The sequence below is a fragment of the Mixophyes fleayi genome, chromosome 2 (genome assembly GCF_038048845.1).
Source record: "Mixophyes fleayi isolate aMixFle1 chromosome 2, aMixFle1.hap1, whole genome shotgun sequence".
NCBI lineage: Eukaryota > Metazoa > Chordata > Amphibia > Anura > Limnodynastidae > Mixophyes > Mixophyes fleayi.
The window spans coordinates 161,894,232-161,916,612 of NC_134403.1; the positions used below are offsets into that span (position 1 = coordinate 161,894,232).

Below are 22,381 nucleotides of genomic sequence, written 5' to 3' on the forward strand. Positions count from 1 at the left end.
TTTGGAACAACAGATGGATCACAAAGGAAGGTGGTAGCTGTAGCCTGTACACTACTTGTCTTACCTTTTGACTGGGGTTGGTACCAGATGAGAAGTGGAGTGAAATTCCCAGCCCCTTGGAGAAGGCCCTCCAAAACCACAAATGGAACCCGTCTGTTGGGCACTTTATACAGAGGAAGTATGGGCAGCTGGTAGACCTCCTTGGTGAAGATTAGGAGTGTTGGAGTGTCAATGCAGTTTCTTCAAGTTTGTGAAGTGGATTTGCTTGGAAAAGTGATTCACTACAACCAGGATGTTAGAGTTCTCTTGAGGTTGGGTGGTTGGGTGGTGACGACATTCATGAACACATGGCATGACCTGCATGTCAAATTTTTCTATTAATTCGTACATAAGACTGCATTGAATGCCTTATTGGCGTCAAGGCTAAGCAACATCTCATTTGAATTTGCAGTTTGAGTGGCTATGATAGTAGACGCTACTACTGTCCTTATACTTTTTATCAAATGTTGACCCCCCACAAAAACCAGCTGGTGTCCCATCTGCAGGTCAGGAAGTCTTGTAGCCTTATATTTTGCTAGAATTTTACAATCAATATTGAGAAGTTTAATAGGTCTGTAGGTAGCCACCAGCCTAGATTATGGCTCTTCATCTTTTTCTTTAGTCAGAAATATTAAATTCCACATAGCCAGGAAGACATCTGGAACACAGCCAGCTCCTTGGTGCCCTCTCATTTGGTTTCAGTTTTGCAGCAGCACCACTAAATATTCTATATAACTGCTTCAATTAAGTAACTTGTGGAGAGGATTAGCATTCTGCTGTACTAGGCTGAGGGTGCAGTGGTGAAATATAAGGGCTTGGAGATCTGGGCATTGGTAGGAATTTTGCACACTTCTATTTACATAGTCACTGTCTATCTGTTCTAGCTAGGATTGGGATCAGCAGTGCCAAATAAATCCCCCGTCGGGGAGCCTGAAAGGGCAAAACGAATGATGTGAGTCGCAGACTCAGATCTAAACTCTGTTCAAATAGAAGGAATCCTAGGACCAGGTGTGGGTGACCTAGTGGGGCAGCAGCCAATTTACAGCCACCCCTCAAACTTGGTATATGTTATGTCGCCTTGGGGTATAGTGACAAGGCGTTGGTGCACACAGTGTAGGTTCTGTTTACTGGTGGAGTGGACAAAGTCACGAGCACATGGCAAATATGAGCAAAAGTCCTGAATATCGTTCAATGTGCTGCTTACGCATCACAACAACAATCCATTCCCATTGGCTAAGGGTTTTGGCCCCAAAGTTTAAAAGGCACTTCCTACTGATGTTTGGTGTCTGTTCTTTTAGTTACCTCTTAGGTGCTAGATGTGGCTCCTCTTCACCTGCTGACTACAGAGCTGACACTCCATAGTGCACTCGCTGCCTATCCGGTGGTATCTGTTGTCCGCAGAGCTGACACTCTACTGAGTTCTTAACCATCATTTTAGTGGTAACTTGCTGATTGCAAAACAGACACTCCACAGTGTACTTGCCACTATCCCAGTGGTAACCTCTTGTGCGCAGAGCTGACACTTTACTGTGTACTTCACCGCCTTTCCAGTGGTAACTTGTTTACTGCAGAACTAGCACTTCATAGTGTACTTGCTACCATCTCTCCAGTGGTACCTGCCGATCCCCACTATTGTTCTCCTTGTGTTGTCTGCCATTGCTGACCATCTTTGCATGTTCTCCTAAGGAATTTCACCTGGTACTCCTAGTAGAGGCAGCGACCTGCGGGATAGATGCAGCAAAGGCCAAACCTGGCAAATATTGTCTCCCCGCTAGACTTTGCGCCTTACTGGAGTAGTGAAAATCTGGGCAAACCGAAGGATCCATTTCCTGAACCGTGACTCCACCAAAGGGTAATAGATGGTGAAGGATTAAAGAGCCGGAAATGGAGCAATGCTAAGACGGGGCCATACTAGAATCCCCACCCACATCAAGTTGCTTAATTTTTATGGTCAAAGCAAAGTTCAGGGCAGGGAGGTAACTGCCAATAGCAGAACAGGCCTGGGAAGGGCAGCCGGTAGGGGGGAATATCTGTAGCTAAATTACATCTTATGCATCTTATACTGTGCTCTCTTTAGTATGCCATCTATTGTTTGTGGTGTGCTCCTACTTACTTGATCATACTTACATTATACTATATGATACTACATGGTGGAATGTTCTAATATACCCCAGTGTACTGCTATGTTCTGCCACATATCCATGTTAAAGAGAGGGACAATTGCAATTTTTTTTACAGTCATAGTTACTTTAGTGAAAAGTGACATCCTGTTTTTCTATTAAAATGAAATATGTATGTAAGTTATATTATGTCACTATTTGAATTAAAGATCTGACAACACTGTCATCCAGTTTTGTCACTTGATTATATCATAACCCAAGGTACTATACTTGTTCTATGCTCTATCAATCCAACTAAATTGTGCTTCTTACTAAGAAGCAGTAACAACTGGAATTGCAGTTCAATGACGATTGATATAGAGGTGGTTTACTAAACAGTGGTGGCCAAGCAATGGACACATTTCAGGAACAAGTTTAAAACTTGCAATGAGTGGCACTATCTTGTAGTAAGCTCTCCTGTGACTCAACCTGGACAATGTGATATAATACAAACAAATCTACATGCATAGAAAAAGTTTTCTTTGTTGATGGATATCTTCAACACCCCTCCACCAATTGGGGTAAAAGCAACACTAGATGGTCCAGTTGGATCCTGGCCAGCTTTAAGGATGGTTAGGGTCCCAGTCGGACCTCCTGTTGGTGTACACTGGGCAGAACTTTGACCTAGGGAGCCTGTTCTGGGCCTTCCACTGGATGGATTTGGATGATATTTAATATAAAAATAAAAATGACACAGGGCAGCTACCTCATGGGTTTGGTGGAAAAGCTGCTAAGCTGCTAATTATTTTTAAAATGTTGACAGGTACATCCAACTCAATGATAATTTAACAACTTAATAAGCCAGCAACGGTGGGTACTTCAGCTAGTAAGATATAAAAAATGTTCAGCCTCCAACCTAGTGCTAAGAGACTTTACTTTACCACACCTGTTTGAATCAAAGTGTTTATGCTTTGTCATCCCCACTATGCTGAGCAGGAGCAACACAATAGAACCTAGAACAATCTGAACTATCTGTGGCATGCTTTTTATCCTTAGAGATTCTGGTCCATGTTGACATGATAGCATCACATACTTGCTGCATATTTGCCGGCTGCACATTCAGGTGCTGAATCATCAAGGAACATAAATGCCAATGTGCACCAGAGAACGCAGCAATGTGCATTTAATGTTCGAGCGCAAAGGACCCTTACCACAGCCTACAATTTCATGGGAGGATGGGGAAAGGACTAGGTGTATTTTTTAATGTTTTACCATTAATGACTATTATTAACAAGTGGTGTTAATTGTATAGTTTTTTGTCTTTTCTTAGCGTTCATTTGGGGCTTTATATTAAACCTATGCATTGGACATATCCTACAGTCTCTTGTCTGTTAGAGTAGAGCGGACTTAGACCTGTATTCATCGACAGACCTATCTTCAGATCCACTCCTTGTAGAATATGAATGCGTCTACCCGATGTACGTGTTGTTTTTTTTAAAAAAAAAAAATCATTGCGTTTCTTGATGCATGAGGCCCTCAGCCTGCAAATCTCCTGTTCTACTACATCCCAAAAGTGCTCTACTGGATTGAGACCTGGTGACTGTGGGGGCTATTTGATTACACTGAACTCATTGTCATGTTTGTGGAACCAGTTTGAGATGATGTGTGCTTTGTGACATGGTGCATTATCCATTAGATGATAGATAGACTGTGGCCATAAAGGGATGCACATGGTCTGCATCAATACTCAGGTTGTGCACAGCAATGCTCAGTTGGTAATAAGGGGCCTAATGTGTGGTAAGAAAACATTCCACACAAATTTACACCACCAATACCAAGAGCACTGTTGACACCATGCAAGGTGGATCCATTATTCATGTTGTTTATGCCAAATTCTGACCCCTACCATCTGCATGTCACAGCAGAAATCGAGATTTGACATACCAGGTGAAATATTTTCAATCTTTAACTGATCAGTTTTGGTGAGCCAAAATATATATATATATATATATGTATGTATATATATATATATATATATATATATATATATATATATATATATATCTATATATGTATATATATCTATAAAGTGCTCTAAGTTGGGCTTTATGTGCCAGTATGACATGCTGGAACCTCTTTGCCCCACTTCCATACAAGCAGCCATTACTGACTGCCAGGCCCAATAGTTAGGACCATCAGGCACTAGGGTGCCAGAGGCCAGAGTATTAGATCCTACCTGTCTCCAGCACACTAACTTGTCCCTGTTCCCTGACTCCTGATTCCTTCTTGACCGCTCCATGTTGTGGTGACCTTCGGCTATTTTTTGACCTATCCTTCTAGATCTTGATTTTGTCTGCACATGAAACCAGAACCTGATTTTTGGCTGCTTGACCATTCTTCCACATTCTGATTTTGTACTTCGCTCCTGCCTCATCTGTATGTTTCTTCAGTGACTGACTTAGAAAGCCATAACCTGCATGTCCCACACAGCGAAGTCCAAACCTCCTGTGGGGGTCTCTGGTGAACATCGGGGGTGTGTTAGACTCCGTGCCTCTTTGTTTAGTAGGACCAACCACTGGTAAACAGTCTCCATCCATCTTTTCCCTTGGCAAGTGTGACAGAGTCGTTCAGGACATACACAACCAATTGTTAAGCTGACTGGACTAAGAAATACAGTGGATTCTGCTGTGTATAGTTGAAAATACTTTATATTGTGTTTATTGTGCTATTCATGGTATTAAAATGTTTTTTATTAATGTGATACCTCTAGCAGTTGATTTTTAATTTTATATCCATAGAAGCTACATTTTAAAGTGTTTTTCAGAAGTATGATTTCTGAGACTTGAGCATAGTTCTTTGTTTGTTGGTATCAAATCTAACTTAATAATATTAAAACAAAACAATCTATCCTTTCATGGCAAAGGTCATAGAGCTGCTCAGGAGATCTATTTGAATCTTGGTCACAGAAGTGTCTCTACCAAACAGTTAATGAATCACAAACATTGTCTTTTTAAAGTCTATCGGTTAAGTATTTAATGTCTATAAACAAATACTTATGGGTTTCCTTCTCAATATCAATTTAACATAATATAATACAATATAGTTTCATGGGCAGCACAGTGGTGACCATTGCTGATTGACAGTGCTTGTGAACTCCTGGTTCCTCCCACATAGTCCAAAAACATGCTTGTAGGTTTATTGGCTTTTGACAAAGATGAACCCTAGTATGTGTTGTATGGCATTTAGACTGTAAGCTCCAATGGGGCTGAGAATGATGTGAAGGATTACATAGGACAACAACTGAGTAGTTCCAAGATGTCTACCTCACTGCTTACAAAATGTAAAGCACTGTGAGCTGTATTTGGAGAGAAAAGAATAATAATTATTATTATATTCCAAAGAAAACCAGAATACTGTATATTTTAGCAATTATTTATTTTGGTGTTTTTAAATTTATAGATTACTAGTGGAATAGGTGAAGGAATTTTCCAGAGCTTCTCCAATATCCAAAATGTTAACATCAGCGGAATAATCAAATCAAAAGATCCAAGTGTGGGTGTCATCACTCGGAACCCAGAGCTGAAGTATTTATATTCCTGTACCTATCCTCTAGAATATCTCATGAACAACACTAGACTGGATGTGTAAGTGAAAAAGACAAGGACCTTTAAATCTATTTACACTGTTGTTTAGGTTGTTTACCAGTAAACTAAAAAAAATTGAAAAATGAATGGCATTTTTTTCTGATTACAGGGCTGGGAATAATATAGCCATCAATACAAATAACGGCAGCTTCATCAGCACACTCTCTCTTCAGCTGTATTCCGTAAGCGACTTCATTTCTTTGATTTTTTTTTCTTGTTTAGTGTATAACCATGTTACCTAGGAGTAAGTGTTATAATGTTATATGTTCTAATTATTTTTATTTTCCTTTCCCCAAATATGTAGTCATCTTAATAAATAATAGAATAAGCTCCTCTTCCAAAACATACATTAGAATACAATTATGTTAGGGAAGATGGGGATGAACAGCATGGATTATTAGACCAAATATACTAGTTTAATAAACTGCAACATCATGTTTACTACCTCCATTGTATCTGATTCAGTGGTTACATCGAAACTTGCTTCTTCTTTGCTGATGTTAAATAGTTACCCAGATATAAAAAATGGTGCATCACATTTTGTGCATGCATAGTTAATGAGATGTGTTAGTTACCAAATAATTATGTTAGAAGTAAAAGACCTGCTTAGTTTTAATGACGGCTATTTTCATATAATTTAAGATAAAGTCTCTCTGTATGTACTTTTCATTACAGGATGCACTTTTCATTAGACCTCTCCTTATCCCATCAACTGGAATCAAATTAAACACCACAGTCTATGTTGAAGTTAGAGCAACCAACTTGACAGAAAAGTAAGAAAATACAATGATTATAAAGAATAACATATAAGCACTGAAAGCATTAATGGCCTACATTCTGCTCTATCCTCACTCTCAGACATTGCCTTCTTGGCTCACTGCTTCCGTGGCTCATAAGCGCTCTCAAGCTGAAGTGAAATTGCATTTGTTTGCAGAATGAAAAACCTTTGGAATGCAATCGAAACAATACTGCAATAAAATGGTTTATGTGATGGCAATTAAAGGGTTAACATCAAGGTTATATTTCAAATAATTGTAAACTGGTTGTAGGTGGAGAGAGTTAAAAAATACCTTAACAAGATTTGAAAAGACTGATAATATTGGAAGGCAGAAAAGGACTATACTGACAAAATGTCTAGATAGTCCTCCATTTCAGAACTAGTAAGGCAATGGCAGCAACTTTAAACCTTAAATTCCTGTTGCAAAACAAAATACGGGCTAATAAAATTAATAACTAAACAGATAAAGCCTAATGTTATCCCAAAAGTAAATTATTTCCTACAGTGGCACATTAATTACAGATATAATGTATATCACTCAACATTATTTATTTTATCTTGAATTGATGTACCTTTCTTTTGGCTGGAAATGTAGCTTAGCAAGTGATTTCAAAGTTAAGTATATGGGATAGCCTGAAATATGACTTTAGAATCTTTCTGGCTCAATCTGTATATTCAAAAATGTAGTGAAATTATCAGAAAAAAAGAAAACAACGGGAATGTTTTATGATGTACCAAGTCTTTCTCATGATTAATGCCAGTCAAGTTGTTGTAAATGGCTGGTAACAGGACATAAAAAACGAAGTTATGTACAATGTAAATTGGTCATTGACAAATATACACACACCTCTGTAGAGACTTCAATCTTTAAAATCTAATCTCTTGGTTTAAATGATATGTGCAAGGCAATTACTGGAGAGAACATATTTTCAGGTGGCACAATTCTAGTGGAAGATGCAAGTGGCTGATGTGAAGTTGTTGACATGGTGTAAATTACTCTAAAATTAAAAATTGCATATTTCCAACCACAAACATTGCCATGAACATCTCAAGATGCATCTGCAGCATATGAACCTGGATTATGACAAGTCATCATCATCATCATCAGTGTGTATTTGCACCTGCACTGTAGCAGGTGCAAAAAAATATGACTTGTAACAGGCAGATATGCATGCTTCTGCATGAGCTGCATTTGCATGTACACACCGTTACTGTACGCGGCCTATATTAGAACAACACCCTCCCTCACAGTTCCGCGTGTCCAGAAGCAGTCGAATGTAATTGCCAGAATCACCAAAGTGTCTGCCTAGGCATCTCGGTAACAGTAAGAAAAATAATTCTGTTAACTTACTTCGGCGGATGGATCCTGAAGGTTCGAAGCAAGCAGGTCAGTGAGGAGTTCTTGATGAAGCTGACCGAGGAGTGATCCAAGAGGCTGCTGAGATGATGGTTCCAGAAACGAAGTTTCTGGTACAGATACAGGCATGGAGAAGAACTGTGAGAACCTATCCTTCACAATTATAGAGACACAGTCCTGAGTCCAGGTCTCACATACCAGACCTGCAGACCAGCCTGTCAGCGTCCAGCATGTTTACCTAGGGACTTACCTATCCACGGCTTCTCCTGGCACTGAGGCACCGTGTCTGACCATGTGATGTAGGAAGCAGAAGGGTAGTGAATGGAAGGAATAATTGGTAATTAGGCAGCAAGCTGAAGAGGAGTGAGTGGAAAGCATAATGGTCAGTAGTAATAAAGTAAATGTAAAGAAATACAATGTGCTTTCTATGTAAAATATATTATCCTTAAGTATACAGTGGGTCCATGTATCAAATAGGTCTAATATTTGTATAAGCATCTACACTATTATACAGAATTTGGCAACTCAAACACCCAATAAATATTCAGCGAACTGAAACAGTGTGAATTTTAGATATGGCACACAAAATCTCAGGTATTAATAATTAATTTCTATTTGTATTCCAACATGTTCATAACATTTAGGGAAAATAAAACTCTGTATTAGCTATGTATATTATTAGGCTGGTCTTACTCTTTCTGTCAGTTATTTCAACCCTTCAGGGCGAAGCAAATGATAATTTATCAAGGGAGAAAATTGCAACAGTCTCATAACTTCACCAAGCATCAAAACATAGTTAACTATTTAATGGGAAACACTAACAGGATTTAGACATCAACATGACCCTATGAAGGGCAGAGACAGACCTGTTATCTACCCCATACAATAGATTTATCTTCCAGGAAACACTTCTTCTAAATTTCAAATAAGAACTTATTTTGTGTAGTTTTCATTTAATTCTTCATAGTGAGATCATAGTTCATATTCTTCTTAATTCATAGTCGTAACTTCATATCACAGCCTGATTTCCTAAAAAAAAATTACAGTACCTCTTCATATTCTTCCAAAATTAGAGAGGCAATTTCAAAAACTGTACAAGTGATTCAAGCATTTTAGAGGGATCACAAATTCCAACTTCACTGAGTAATAAGTCAAGTTTACACCATAATTATTCATGGCAAATACAAGCAAGTAAGATTTTGTATAACAAATATATGTATCAGAAATGTAGCCATTTACATATGTTAGAAAAATGCTTATGTATGGAAATATGTATTGCAAATGATATTTTATCAAAACCTCTTTTACACAGGTTCAATGTGTTATTGGATCGATGCTATGCTTCCACTTCCCCATACCCAACTAATTCAACCTACTATGACTTGTTTGTTGGGTAAGATACATTTTTGGCTGCTATTCACATTTATTTATCATGTTATTCATCTTATGATATTTAGCATACAGATGTGAAAGTGAATATTATTTTTCCCCTATACACACCATGCTTTCCCGTTTTTCAAGCGCTGCCTTGTAAAGGGAAACTTGCCTTTACAAGGCAGTGATGCTTTAAATTTTAGCTGTCAACTCGCCGATTTCCGGCGACTTGAAGAAACCGGAGTATGATACATTTACCCCTGGATCTCTCTCTGTTAAGGGTTGCATTTATTTAATTCAACAGCATAATATTAATGGTATCTTTAGTTTTGTACTTTAGAAAATGTGATTGCTTTCATTGAACTTTGCCTTGTCTGGGGTAATTCATTCATAAAGGAAGAGAGTACTTACACCTGTGTTCAACTGGAAATATTGCTTGAGATCTTCTTCTTGTTGAATATGGGCGTACCTGCTTACATTTTCCGCCCCCTTTCAAAAAAACGCAAATTACGTTCACTTTGCATTCCTTAATGAATCAGGCCCTTAGGGCACAAATCACATTGCAGAGGTTATTCTACTAAACAGCCTGAGCAGCACCAGCACAATACCACAAAGCGCTATAAAGACCATCTAAAGATAAGTGCAATATTTTGAGATATCATTAAGGGAGCCCAACAGTACCTAATTGAAGAACGTTTTTCTCCATCTCTTTTCATGTGACATTACACACGGAGTATAAAGACAGTCTTCTTAAAAAAAACCTCTTGACCTTCAGGAATTGGCTGTATGTTTAAGCAACATTCTACATTAAGGCAGTATAAGAACGGACATTTCTCTGATTGAATTGTATCAACTTCAAGAGTCCTCTGTGGAATCCTTGTGAACCTTTATTTATATTGCACATTCTATCACAGTGTATTCCACTCAAAGATCTATACTTCAATAGCGATTTATCCTACTATCTTATAGACAAGTACAGTGTCTCACCTAGTTATTCACTACTAGTTGCGCTGTACCCATTCCCTATTAATTATGCACCTTGCCTTCCCTCTTGATGATATAAACATTTTTTTTCCCCAAAAGATTCTGTAGAGGTTCCATTATTTTATACCATCTACAAAATATAGAGCATCATGTAAAGTACAATTTGTTATACATGTAGACCATTCAACATATACTATTAGCAGATTCTACATCACAGTTCATACCATTTTTCCTCTTTGCTATTGGCCAGGACAGCTCACTGCCCCTGCTCAATAAAAACTGTCAAATTTCATTACCTACCTACATACCTACTCTAGTAGTAAACTGAAGAGATGGCCATAAATTAATGCTCCTTTCCTCCCACAAGCAGAGAATCAGGTACCCAGTAAATATTTTTCCTTAGGGAGAAGTCATTTAACACTGTAGTATACTACTAATACATCACACTTACAAAAGAGTTGTTAAAAAAAAATAGAAGAAAGTAAAAAAAGAGGTAGATAATTTCTGGAACATGATCACACTTCAACATTCCCGCAAAAATGGGTGATTGCCTTCACAACTTTGGAGCAAAAGTATTAAGATTTGTTTGAGTCTCTCTGTGATCACCCTTGGTGTAGCCAGCATGCTAGCTATGCTACAGTGTCCACAAACATACGAACATGATGAAGTGATTGCAGAAGCCAAATAAAAATGTATTACATCAGGGGGTAAATGTATGAAACTGCGGTCTTGTCAAATCGCAGATTTTTGGTGAATTTTTTCTGTCCATATTTAAAACAGCAATTTTATTAAAGGCTAACAGTGGAGTCATTTATGATGACACCATGATTATGCACTGCTGCAGTGGGATAGTCATCTCAATGCACGTCAATATACATGCCTACCCTCTGCTTTTGTGAGTTGGCTCCGCAACCTAGTAAAATTGTATCTGTAAATGTCACTTCAAAGTCCAACCTTCTACCACCGGGAAATGTGTTTCTCTGACAAAGTGCAAGGTGGAAAACGCAAATTAAAGGTCTTATTAAGTATAGGATCAAACAACACCAGGGGGTAAATGTATCAATCTCCGGTTTTGTCAACTCGCGGGATTTCGGCGAGATGACAGCTTAAATTTAAAGCGGCGCTGCCTTGTAAAGAGAAGTTTCCCTTTACAAGGCAGCGCCGCTTTAAATTTAAGCTGTCATCTCGCCGAACTCCCGCAGGTTGACAAAACCGGAGATTGATATATTTACCCCCAGGTCTGAGGCATATGGCAGACACTGCTGCTCAAGCCTTGCCTTATCCAACCCTTTACCTGATTACAAAAGCATTGCTCCACAAAATTAAATCTCATTTATACAGTGCTCCACAAAATTAGGCGATGTACTCCATACTTCAGTAGGAAGTCTGCACTACACCCAACTCATCCCCTCAGCCCGTGCAAAATGCTGCTCCTTTTTAAATCTTACTCCGCAGACCTAGGCAGAAATCTAATTGCATTCATGACACACAGTTAGCCCAAAGCTGCTTTTGCACTGTGGAAAGTAATTTTGCGCTTTGAGGACCTTCAGTCTGTGTTGAGTTTGTGAAAGTAATGAAGCACTTTTTAAGGAACTTGTATTGCATACTTGCTTTGCCTTACAGTATCATTTCTGTCTGAAAGCAGCTTAACAATTAAATCTTCTGTCATCTTGTTATTCACCAATAGCAATCTAACCACCCGTTCGGCAATAAACTAACTGTTTTGTTCCCCCACTTGTACCCATATTCTTGCTGCCACTTGTAGTGCCACACGTGTACACTATAAATAGTGCCCCATCATAAAATAATACGTGTTGTCCCCATCATAAGTAAATTATTATTACCCCTGTTAGCAATAAAATAGTTTTACCACCATAATATAATTGCAAAATAATATTGTCCCTTACTATAATGTGAAACTAATATTGCCCTATTGATATAATCATACAATAATTTTTTCCCCATAAGATGCTTAATAAATAATTAATTGCCCCCATATTTAATTTGTGAAATTGTACTCTTTTGTACTCAGTGACAATGCATCCCATTCTGAAAAAAATCCTTTTATTCTGGTGGTTTTGACAAAATCACATGGGGTTTGTGACTTTTCAAACTGTCACACATCGCTGGTGGTTAAAGTTTTCACCCTCCAAACTTCTGGATAGTCAATCCTGTAGCTTAGGGGTGGAAATCCCCAGCCATGTATGGTGATGTGTGGAGGCTTCAAAACTGCCCAAAAACGTACTGCTTTGTAAATTAAACCTCAGATCTAATTGTGAACACTTTGGGCTCCCTAGTTAGTGTCATTCTCCCAATGTCTGTACTTTATAAATTGTTTATCACAGCACCTTTTAGGTAAGAAGAAACACTTTCTGATGTTGTATTTGTGCATGCAGCAAATAACAAAAATGCAGCACTAATTAATTTTTTGCCATTTCGTATTTATGAACTTTCTGGGTAATACATTTCTATAGATAATGTGCCTGTATATGACTTCTTGTATTTTAATATACAAGCTAAATAAAAAATCCAATTTGTTCAGTTTTATCAATCAATGTAGCATTCATTTTATGACTTATATTAATTGTATATCTAATAATGTGTCAGACTGTTTAACAATATGGAGAAAGTATCATAATTCCTTTCATTGATTTCCTAGATGTCAAAAGGATCAATATACATTCATACAAACAAATGGAGACAATCAAATTGCACGATTTTACTTTTCAGCCTTCCGATTTTTAGAACAATATCAACTGCCTGTGTCAACTTTTTACTTACATTGTGTTACCCGACTCTGTGAGATATCTGCATGCAATGCTTTTAAAGTAAGTATGGGAACATAGAACATGAGCTTGTCTGCTTTCTGTAGACAAGCTCATGTAGAAGCTGCAACAATGCAGCCATGTAGAACAAATGTAAATTTGTGCATTTTGTCAGAAACTAATTAATTTAAATGGGTTAGGACAGTGATAGGCAACCTACGGCTCTCCGGGTGTTGTGAAACTACAAGTCCCAGCATGCTTTGCCAGTAGATAACCAGCAGATAGGTGGCAAGGCATGCTGGGATTGCATGGAGAGCCGCAGGTTGCCTACCCCTGGGTTAGGACATGCCTTAGAGAGTCAAGATATGCTCTTATGTTAGGAAGAACTTTGTAGATTTGGGTGTTTCTTGTTAAATGTGTGTACTCTACACCCACATACATAACTGAGATTTAGAGATATTGAGATTTTCAATGAGTACAGATAGAACATTCAGGGGAACATTTGGCTGTAGTGCTTTGTTTCAGCTTGCAAAACAACCTGATTTTTGCACATCCTTAGAGATGGTGAAGAAAGAGTGGCCAATTATAATTTAATTGGGATACCTTTGCATAAATAAATAGTAATAATAATATATCCTTTTTGGGACTGCATTCCTATTGGCTAATGTAATTTATTGTAGGATAAAAAAAAAGCTCTGTCAACCAATAATAATGCTGACTGTTTGAAGCTCCGCATCATTTTCCCCACCAGTGGGACCCCTCTCTGTGTGCAGTGTTTTCTTTGTCAATACTGATGAACCATTGTAGATGGTTTAAGACGGTATAGACAGGTCTTTTCATACTTCTCATAGAGATGTATATACATTTCAGCATACCTCCAGATAAATTAAAATAAAATACAACTTTTTAGGCACTCATGTATACCACAAAATACTAAAATGTATAATAAAAATTACAATTATGCATATGTATATTACAGATTTGAGAATATGTTATAAATTGTATCCATAAAGAGCTATACAAAAAGACTACAAGGAAATAAGTAAATGCATGGAGGTTTTGGACACACAGAAGCCAAAAGAGATATGGATACAAATTTCAAACTGCAAATTGTATATAATATACAATATTTATTCAAAAAATGTAGGGCATTTCTCTGTAAACTGTTGGTTACATGAAACTTCAATATATGCAATATAAAATGCCTAATTAATAAACTTTATAAGTTACTCAAATACTTAACAGAATGGATACAGTTATTTGCTTTATTCACTACTCCAGCAGATATAAATGTGTTGTAATCTCTCTATGTATCAGAAAATACTTAAGATCGTGTATAAGTGTTTTCTATTATTTTTTTTCAAATGTATGCAAAATTTCTTCCTAAAGTTTTACACATGTTTTCACAGCCTTGCGGTAACAGAAAGAGGAGAGCTGCTTCAGGATCTGCTTCAATATCTGACCCAGCAACTATTACTTCCCCAGGAATCACTACCAGTATTGACACTGGTAAGTATTATTATTATTATTATTATTATTATTATGATTACTATTATAAATTATTATTATTCCACTTTCTGTGATTGAAAAATGGCTGGTCTTATAACACAAAAAAAGCCCCCCCCCCCCCCCCAACAGATTAACCAACCCTAGTGCTGCCAGCCTAGGCTGGTACTAGCAAAATCTGGGGGACAAAAGGGATGGGATCCTCCCGAATTTACTATTACCAGCATTAGGCTTTGCCTTCCTAGGTTCATGGCACTATAGCAGGGAGGGGTCCCCCTGCCATAATGCCAAACCTGCCTCAGGTTGGTCAGCACGGGGCTGGGTTCCCTAGGGAAATCGGGTTCGAAAAAATGAATGCGGACCCCCTCCCCTGAGGTTTACCCAGCCCCGTGCTCATAGCACTAGGGCTCTTTCCACACCACTGGGCAGTGGGTGTGGGCTAATAATAATGATTTGATAGTAAAAATGCATTTTGTCCCTGTTGCACTACAGCACCAGCATGCCCAGGCTGCCGTTAAGTGTTTGGGTATGCTGGCACTTGCAGTAATACACGCACCAGTTTACCCATGACTGGCATTTGAGGAACCTGTAGTGCATCATGTAAAAATGTAATTAAAACAAAGATGCAAAAAATTAGTTTAATTGAAATAAAAACCCCCGTTCACTACCCCAATTCACCCTCTTTGTTTCTCATCTAGATCCAATGTCTTCATATGTTTTTTTTTTACATTTAGTGAGGTTTTTTTTACGTGTTGCCATTTTAAATCTGAAAGACAGTTTTCAGCGCTTATCCTTAAAAATGCATATCTGTGTGTGTCTAGCAAAATGAAAACATGAGGTATTAGTTCATATTTTGATCAAAACATTTAAGCCTGCATCCCAGTGTCAAGGACACCTTATTATGTGCAGGTCCTACACTGACCTATATGCTTTAAACACCATTAAAATGCAGTTAAAATCAGATGCACTCATCTCCCAGGTATAGGGGTTTACATCTAGCAAGGGCTGGCTTGTGAGCCAGACCCATATGTGCCTTAAATAGACTTAATGGACAGCTGCTATGACAATAAGGCAATATTTTGAAACAAAACCAGAGAAAAAATAAACCAGCGCTCGGTATATCCTACATTATATTTGGTACCAGCTGCTTGGCAATAAGCCCGCACTTGGTATATCCCATATTGTAAGTGGTACCAGCTGCATGGCAATATAAATGCCCATATATGTATACAAAACAAAAAGACAATTGTCAGCTCTTATCCTTAACATTGCATATATGTGTGTGTCTAGCAAAATAAAAACATGAGGTATTAGTTCATATTTTGATCAAAACATTTGACGCTGCACCCAAAAGTGTAATGAGTTGAATACATTGTGGTATAGTTTTCAAATTTGAATACTTAATAATACTAATAAAAGTATTAAAAGTACAAATGTAAAACAAAAAATAAATAGAATCCACATGTCTCCTTGCTTTCATGACTTGTATAAAGTAAACTTATGCTTCAATGAGCAGTTTTAAGTTAAAACCAGTGGTCAAAGTGGAAATTTAGAAGTGGCAGTATGGAAAATGTAAGTAAATGGAATTTGATAGTTTTACAATGAAACAGAATGATAAGTGACAGTATTGGATATCACCTTGTACCGGCACCCTTTGACCACTGGAAACATTGAAAAGGTGTAATTAATTAAGGAGCAAAACTAATATTAAGCAGGTAATTACGCATTTTTTTTAAAAAAAATAAAAATATTCTTTATGAGCATTCCCACAAAGTTTTCATTGGAGTGTAACATCACAAGGCAAAAAATAGACTTTTATCTTGCTATGCAAAATACAAATAAAAACAGCTTAGCCTTGCACAGGTTTATTGGGTCTTACTTTGGTTTTGTTTGAGGTGTTATGAGTTTCATTGATTTTGTTGAGTGGTTGGTAGAAGTTTTCAATTTACTAAATATTACTAGAGTTTTCAGTATATCCTTTTTTTTTTAAAATATTTTTGTAGATTACAGTATCTGAATGTGCCCTTAGTAGTGTTTCCATCTGACAGATTTTTGTAATCATTGTATTTATTGATTTCATTTCTTAACATTTACTTATATAGCACCAGCAAACTCATCAGCCCTTTACAATTAGGAACAAACACAATAATTAAGCAGACAGTGAAATAAGAGGTATCTGCTTGCAAGTTTGCAATCTATTTGAAAATAGGCATTTCATACTTGAGGTTAAATGATACAAATTGTATATTGGTGCATAATCATATAGACATAAGACAAATTTGGTGATCTATAGTCTCTGGCACTACACAGATTGGTCATAGTATGCATGAAAAGTACTTATTTTAATTGTCTAATTATGGACAAGAAGAAAAACTTGATTACAAGGACTTACACATGCTCAAAACACAGATTTAGCTAAAATCAGTATTATATAAATACACACGATGTATGAGTGGATGAATTGATGTGTATATTGAAAGCTATAAGCAATTTTTTTAAATCCAGAATGGTAAGTACCCAAATCCTAGAAAAGAAATGTTTTAAAATGCCCTCATTTTTATTATATTGCATTCACAGGACACATGAAACCTAACATGAGAATGTTTACCTGCCATAACATATGCAAATGTTTTACAGTGGGTATATTTATAAAATATGTGTTATTATGCACATGTCAAAAGGCTCTTATCTGGAATTGACTTTATTCATCCTTAAGGGTAAAACCGATTCCAGAGCGCTTTTATCTCCTTTGGTATTCTCCATTCAGGGCTCATTGCAATATTGTATTTAACAGTTTTATAAATAAACATATTTTGGACACATTCATAAATCTGATGCACATATATAAATACATATTTTTCTAACAAATATTTACATAGGAATTCTTGGTTTCGAGGATTTGTGGTTATAACAGATAGTCAATTACTAATATACATTTATATAGAGTCTTAAAGTGAAGCTGAGTACACACTACAGGCAATTATCACGTCAATCACATTATAAATGACTGTTAGGTCCGATATTGCGTTAGTGTATGCGCTCCCACGATCATGTTATAATGTATCAAAGCACATTATATTGTTTGGTTTGGGTTTTTAAACTTCTTAAAATTCATGATCAACGATGGAACGATGTTGGGCAAATGTGGAAGAGTGTATACACTCACGACCAGCAGTGTGCGCAGATCTCTATATAGTGTGCAGAGTCACGATCTTGTCAGTAGATGGTTATGACAGATGAAGGCACAGATCTGAAGGTAAATCATGTAGGTGTGTACACATAAATTTGTATGCTTATTAGGAATTTCAGTTGTTGGTAAAACTTCGCATCTGCAAAACATTTTCTGTAATGTGTACCCAGCTTTACAGTATTTTTCATCTACACATAATAACAACACAAGTTATAAATCATAATAACTATGAAATATACATGCAGATGAAAACAGCATTTCCCAAAATACTTACAATATAGGTATTAAGGGATATTACCTCTCAGCTTCCCACCTGTTCATACTAGGTCTTTCTGGTTGGAGATAGAGAGAAAGTAATAAATCTTAAGCACCTTATTGGTTTTAGATGTCTTTAAACCTAATAAATGTAGAGGAGTTCTAACCTAATATAGGATTTATTCAATGGGACTCCTCCCCACTTCAGTTACAGAGGTCTACCACCTGGTAATTACCCCATATTTCTTATGTTCATAGAGTGAACAATGAGTTGGCTTTTGATGTTGGGGCATTATTAATACAGAATTATTGTTAATATCTTTTTATTTCATAGTATTTACACTTTAAAACAACATAACTATATCTTCTTAATCTATAGAGATAGAGAATAAGCTATTGATAAGAATATTAAATATTAAATTACAGTAATAGGATGAATGGCTCTGAAATCTTTACAATAGTTGACCATAATTGAATGTTTACTATTTTCTTTATAGGTAGTCCAGCCAGTTTGAGTTCCAGTAAGTATTTATTTCCCTTATATTTACCAAATATGCTCTAATCTATTGTAAAACACATACAATACTTTACTATAAATGAATCATGTATGTTATATACGCTAAGGCTCTTTACTTGTGATTCTTTTGAAATTCCACATTTCTTGATTTGCACCTAAATAATAATAATATTTTTTTTAAAAATAATTTAAATAAATCATTTAAAAAATAAACTTCTCCCCATGCCCCAAAACACATTTTTTGCACTGCAGTAAAATTAATTGGAATATTAAATTACATAATAATGAGCATGAACATGTTATGGGCATGAACATATGCAAATCTCTTTCTATGTTCAATGCAGAAAAATGTTAAAGACTATGTTATCTCAATAACAAATTATTTGAAAAAACAAACTAAAACTTGTTTGCCTATAGACTACACTGCACTCCAGCTCTTTCATTGAACTTATATAGACTGTTCACATATTATAACATTACACAGAGGCATAACACTTTTTGCTATTGAGCCCGGCGAAGAAGTCTCAATTTGGTACTAAAGCCCCTGAGGTTCCTCTTCTGCCCTCCTGACCAGCACTGGGGCATGTGCAGTAAACTGGGAACTGAAAGCCCAAATAGGGCTTCACTGCCAATGCACTGAATTTAATCATTTACCAGAATAAAGCTAAATGGATTGCATTTAATGCCATTTGAACCCAAACAGTAATGGGCCTCTCTGATGAATCACAGTCTCCTGTAAATGTCAGTGACAAGTAAACCATGAAAAATCCTAAAGATACCGAGAAGAGGAGGAGTAGCAACCTCCTACCTCCTTTCCCCCAAAGATAAACCCACATGTTAAATGCAACTGAAATGATGGCACTTTGCACTAAAGAAATTCTGCATAAAACTTTGACTAAAACCAGATCCACAGTAAAGAATTTGAAGGAAACAATATTGTGCGTCAATTAATCAGTAATGTTTTTGCACCATATCAACATATCAAAGTTTACAATAAAGTTTAAGTGATGCATTTCCTGTCCTAGTAAAGTTGGGAGATTTAGTAAGCCGATGATTACAGAGGTACATATTAATTTCTAATGTTTGGAAGCTCCTCCCACCATGACATCACCTCTAAATATTTAGAGCCCAAAGTGCCACATTGCTATGCATTTATGTGCCCAATCAAAAATATAATAAATATAACAAACACAAATAAAAATGCAAAAACTCTACCCCATCCAGCTAATTTAAATAACTTGTCCCAGCACTTCATATTGTGCCTAGTCAAGGAATCCTCGCCCCATCTGTCCATCACATTTACATATTTTGTAATGGCTGACATTTTGACACATAAATACATGCACATCTATGCAATATCTATGTACAGAAATGGAAATGTTGTTTCATGTTCGTTGCATTTGAGAGTTTGGTGAGCTGCAGGTTGGCTACTTAAAAAATCCTACTATTGTGCGTTGAAGCTGCATTTCTTTCTTGTGGTTAAAACCCATTAAATAGTCAAGAATCATTAAATAGTCAAGAATGTGAGTATCTAAAAGGGAAATGTTAGTTGTGACATCAACTTACAGTTATATACATGCGAGATCATATTTGGTAGGAGATTCCAGATGTTTGAGTTCAACTACATGCCTATGGTAACATGACTTGTTCCAACCTCTTAGCTTTTGTGGCCTTGACATTTCATAATTAATCAATTGTTATACTACTCTCTGGATTGTTGCCAGGCAAATTGTATCTTTTCTAACAGTTTATAATGAATTACAATTTATTATTACTTATTTTGTATAGCACTGTTTTGTACAGAGTTTCATATGATGCGGTGTACACAATTTTTGGCATGTTTTCATTTGAGCTTTCACTCTAACCACGGTTTACAGGGAAGCTGACATCATCAAGAAATAGAGGTCTATTTATTAATGGCTGTATTTCCAATCCTATTAATTGTCATCCATTATTACAATGAAAAGGATTATACAGAGCGGCCATTAATTAAAAAAAAGTCATCCCAGGACACCGCATCTAATAAGACACTGTCTTGACGATGACTTTATTTTTGCAATAACTCTGACATCTGACCCAGAATCTTTAAAAAGCATGTGTGACCATTAGGTCACACATTCCTTAGTTAATGGAGGAGAGAGGAGGAAGGCTGTCGGGGAGGGATATGAAGATTCCTCTCCTGCGATGCTCTCCCAATAGGGCAGAACTATGATATCTCTTGTGTTAGGCTTTTGATAAATAAACATGTTACATAAACCTGCTGAAATCATGCAGAAAAAACAGTTTCCGAATGATTTACGGTTTAATAAATAGGCCCCATAGTCAGTAATGGCAAACTACATAAATAGTAAAGTTGGGTGGATTGTGGCATCTAGTTATGCACCCACAAGCAATAAGATTATCTGTACACAACTTAAGAGGACAAGAAAGCATTCCGTACTAAGCAGGGGAAGGGGGTCTCATAACCTTTTAGCATCCACAAAAGGTATTATTTTGCAAGATGTTGGATATCAGGCCTGGGACTATATTTTTAATGGGTTGCAGTTTAATAATTAATACATGTAATAAATAAATATAATAAATATAGTCCTGATGTCCTCTCCCTCACGCATCATTAATTTGCCACATAATAGAAGCCAAGCCAAGCAAATGTGTAGTAGGAAAACAGAAACTTTGAAATTAACGGTTTGTTCTACAATGTGTTAGTAGGATTGACTTTGAATTGATATTTCCCCTTTATCTACCATATACATCCACAGTTTGTATTTGCAATTCCCCCACAGCAGGCACAGATTGATTTTCCACTGTCAGTTTCCAAAACGGAATGTGGTCTTGCATCTACGTATGTGCGAGGCAGACAAATATTGGGCACAATGGAAAACAAGCTCTGCACTCCCACCTGTAAATGATCTTTAGTGACCTTAAGCAGTAAGCTACTTGAACTTTTTACTCCTTAATACTGAGATTGTTATCTTTCTTCAAATAGTTCTGTTTTATTTTGCTCAACTATATGTGTTGCTATGGAATCAGTTGACACCATATCTTCTTCATATTGAAACCATATTTGTGTTACTGGAAATATATTTAAAATCATTTTAGCTTTTATTTCATTGAGAAATTATTTTCTAGTGACATGTTAAAAAGTACCTGATATTAGTAATACTGTTTTTTGTATTTAAACTTTTCAGGTGCTTCCAGTGTGGATTCTCATGAAATTGTAAGCACTGCTATTGGCCTGGGAATAACAGTTGGCTTTTTGGCTTTACTGTGTACGCTCATGGGAGGCATTGCATACCTTATGCACAGGCGACTGCAAAAGACTAGATACCCGGAGAAGAACAATTTTCATTAGAATGAGATATTTTTGATGACAGTATGGTTTAATTTTTTCCTCTATAGAAAGTTCAAAGCCTTGTATACGCTGTCTCAGGTGAAAGCTAGCTGAATATATAGTTGTAATAATTCATGTGTAAATATTTTAATGCGCTTAAGATATAAACTGTATTGCTATTTGATTTTTTTTTATGATAGAAAATAAAAATAGAGCAACTCTGCATTTTAAATAGTGTTCGATTCTTGTACATTGTTGTTAAAAATAATTCATCTATGTGTGTTAGACTTTTTTTTGCATTGCTACTATAATTACAGCAATGCTTGAAACAAGTCTCTCTAGATCATACGACTTCCTAGCTGTTTTAAGTCATATCACAAATATAGATATATACTTATGGAGGGTTTCAAACAAGGATTGTTAGGATGATACAAAGCAAATATGACAAACTTAAATATCACTCTGTACTTATAAGTTCATTCCAACTTTATATTAAAAATTTAAAATTTGCAAAAGTAATCCCAACTTACTTGCTTCTCCTT

General features: G+C 36.5%; 1 protein-coding gene across 1 annotated transcript in view; it reads left to right on the forward strand.

Annotated features, from left to right (window-relative positions):
- Window positions 1–21,860, forward strand: part of LOC142139864 (zona pellucida-like domain-containing protein 1) — a 37,341-nt gene extending 15,481 nt beyond the window's left edge. The window contains exons 4-10 of the mRNA XM_075197725.1: window positions 5,598–5,782; window positions 5,892–5,964; window positions 6,458–6,555; window positions 9,230–9,310; window positions 12,935–13,103; window positions 14,450–14,549; window positions 21,697–21,860. Of these exons, the coding sequence (XP_075053826.1) occupies window positions 5,598–5,782; window positions 5,892–5,964; window positions 6,458–6,555; window positions 9,230–9,310; window positions 12,935–13,103; window positions 14,450–14,549; window positions 21,697–21,860 (870 nt within the window). The remainder of the gene's footprint in view (window positions 1–5,597; window positions 5,783–5,891; window positions 5,965–6,457; window positions 6,556–9,229; window positions 9,311–12,934; window positions 13,104–14,449; window positions 14,550–21,696) is intronic.
- The last annotated feature ends 521 nt before the right edge of the window (window positions 21,861–22,381 follow it).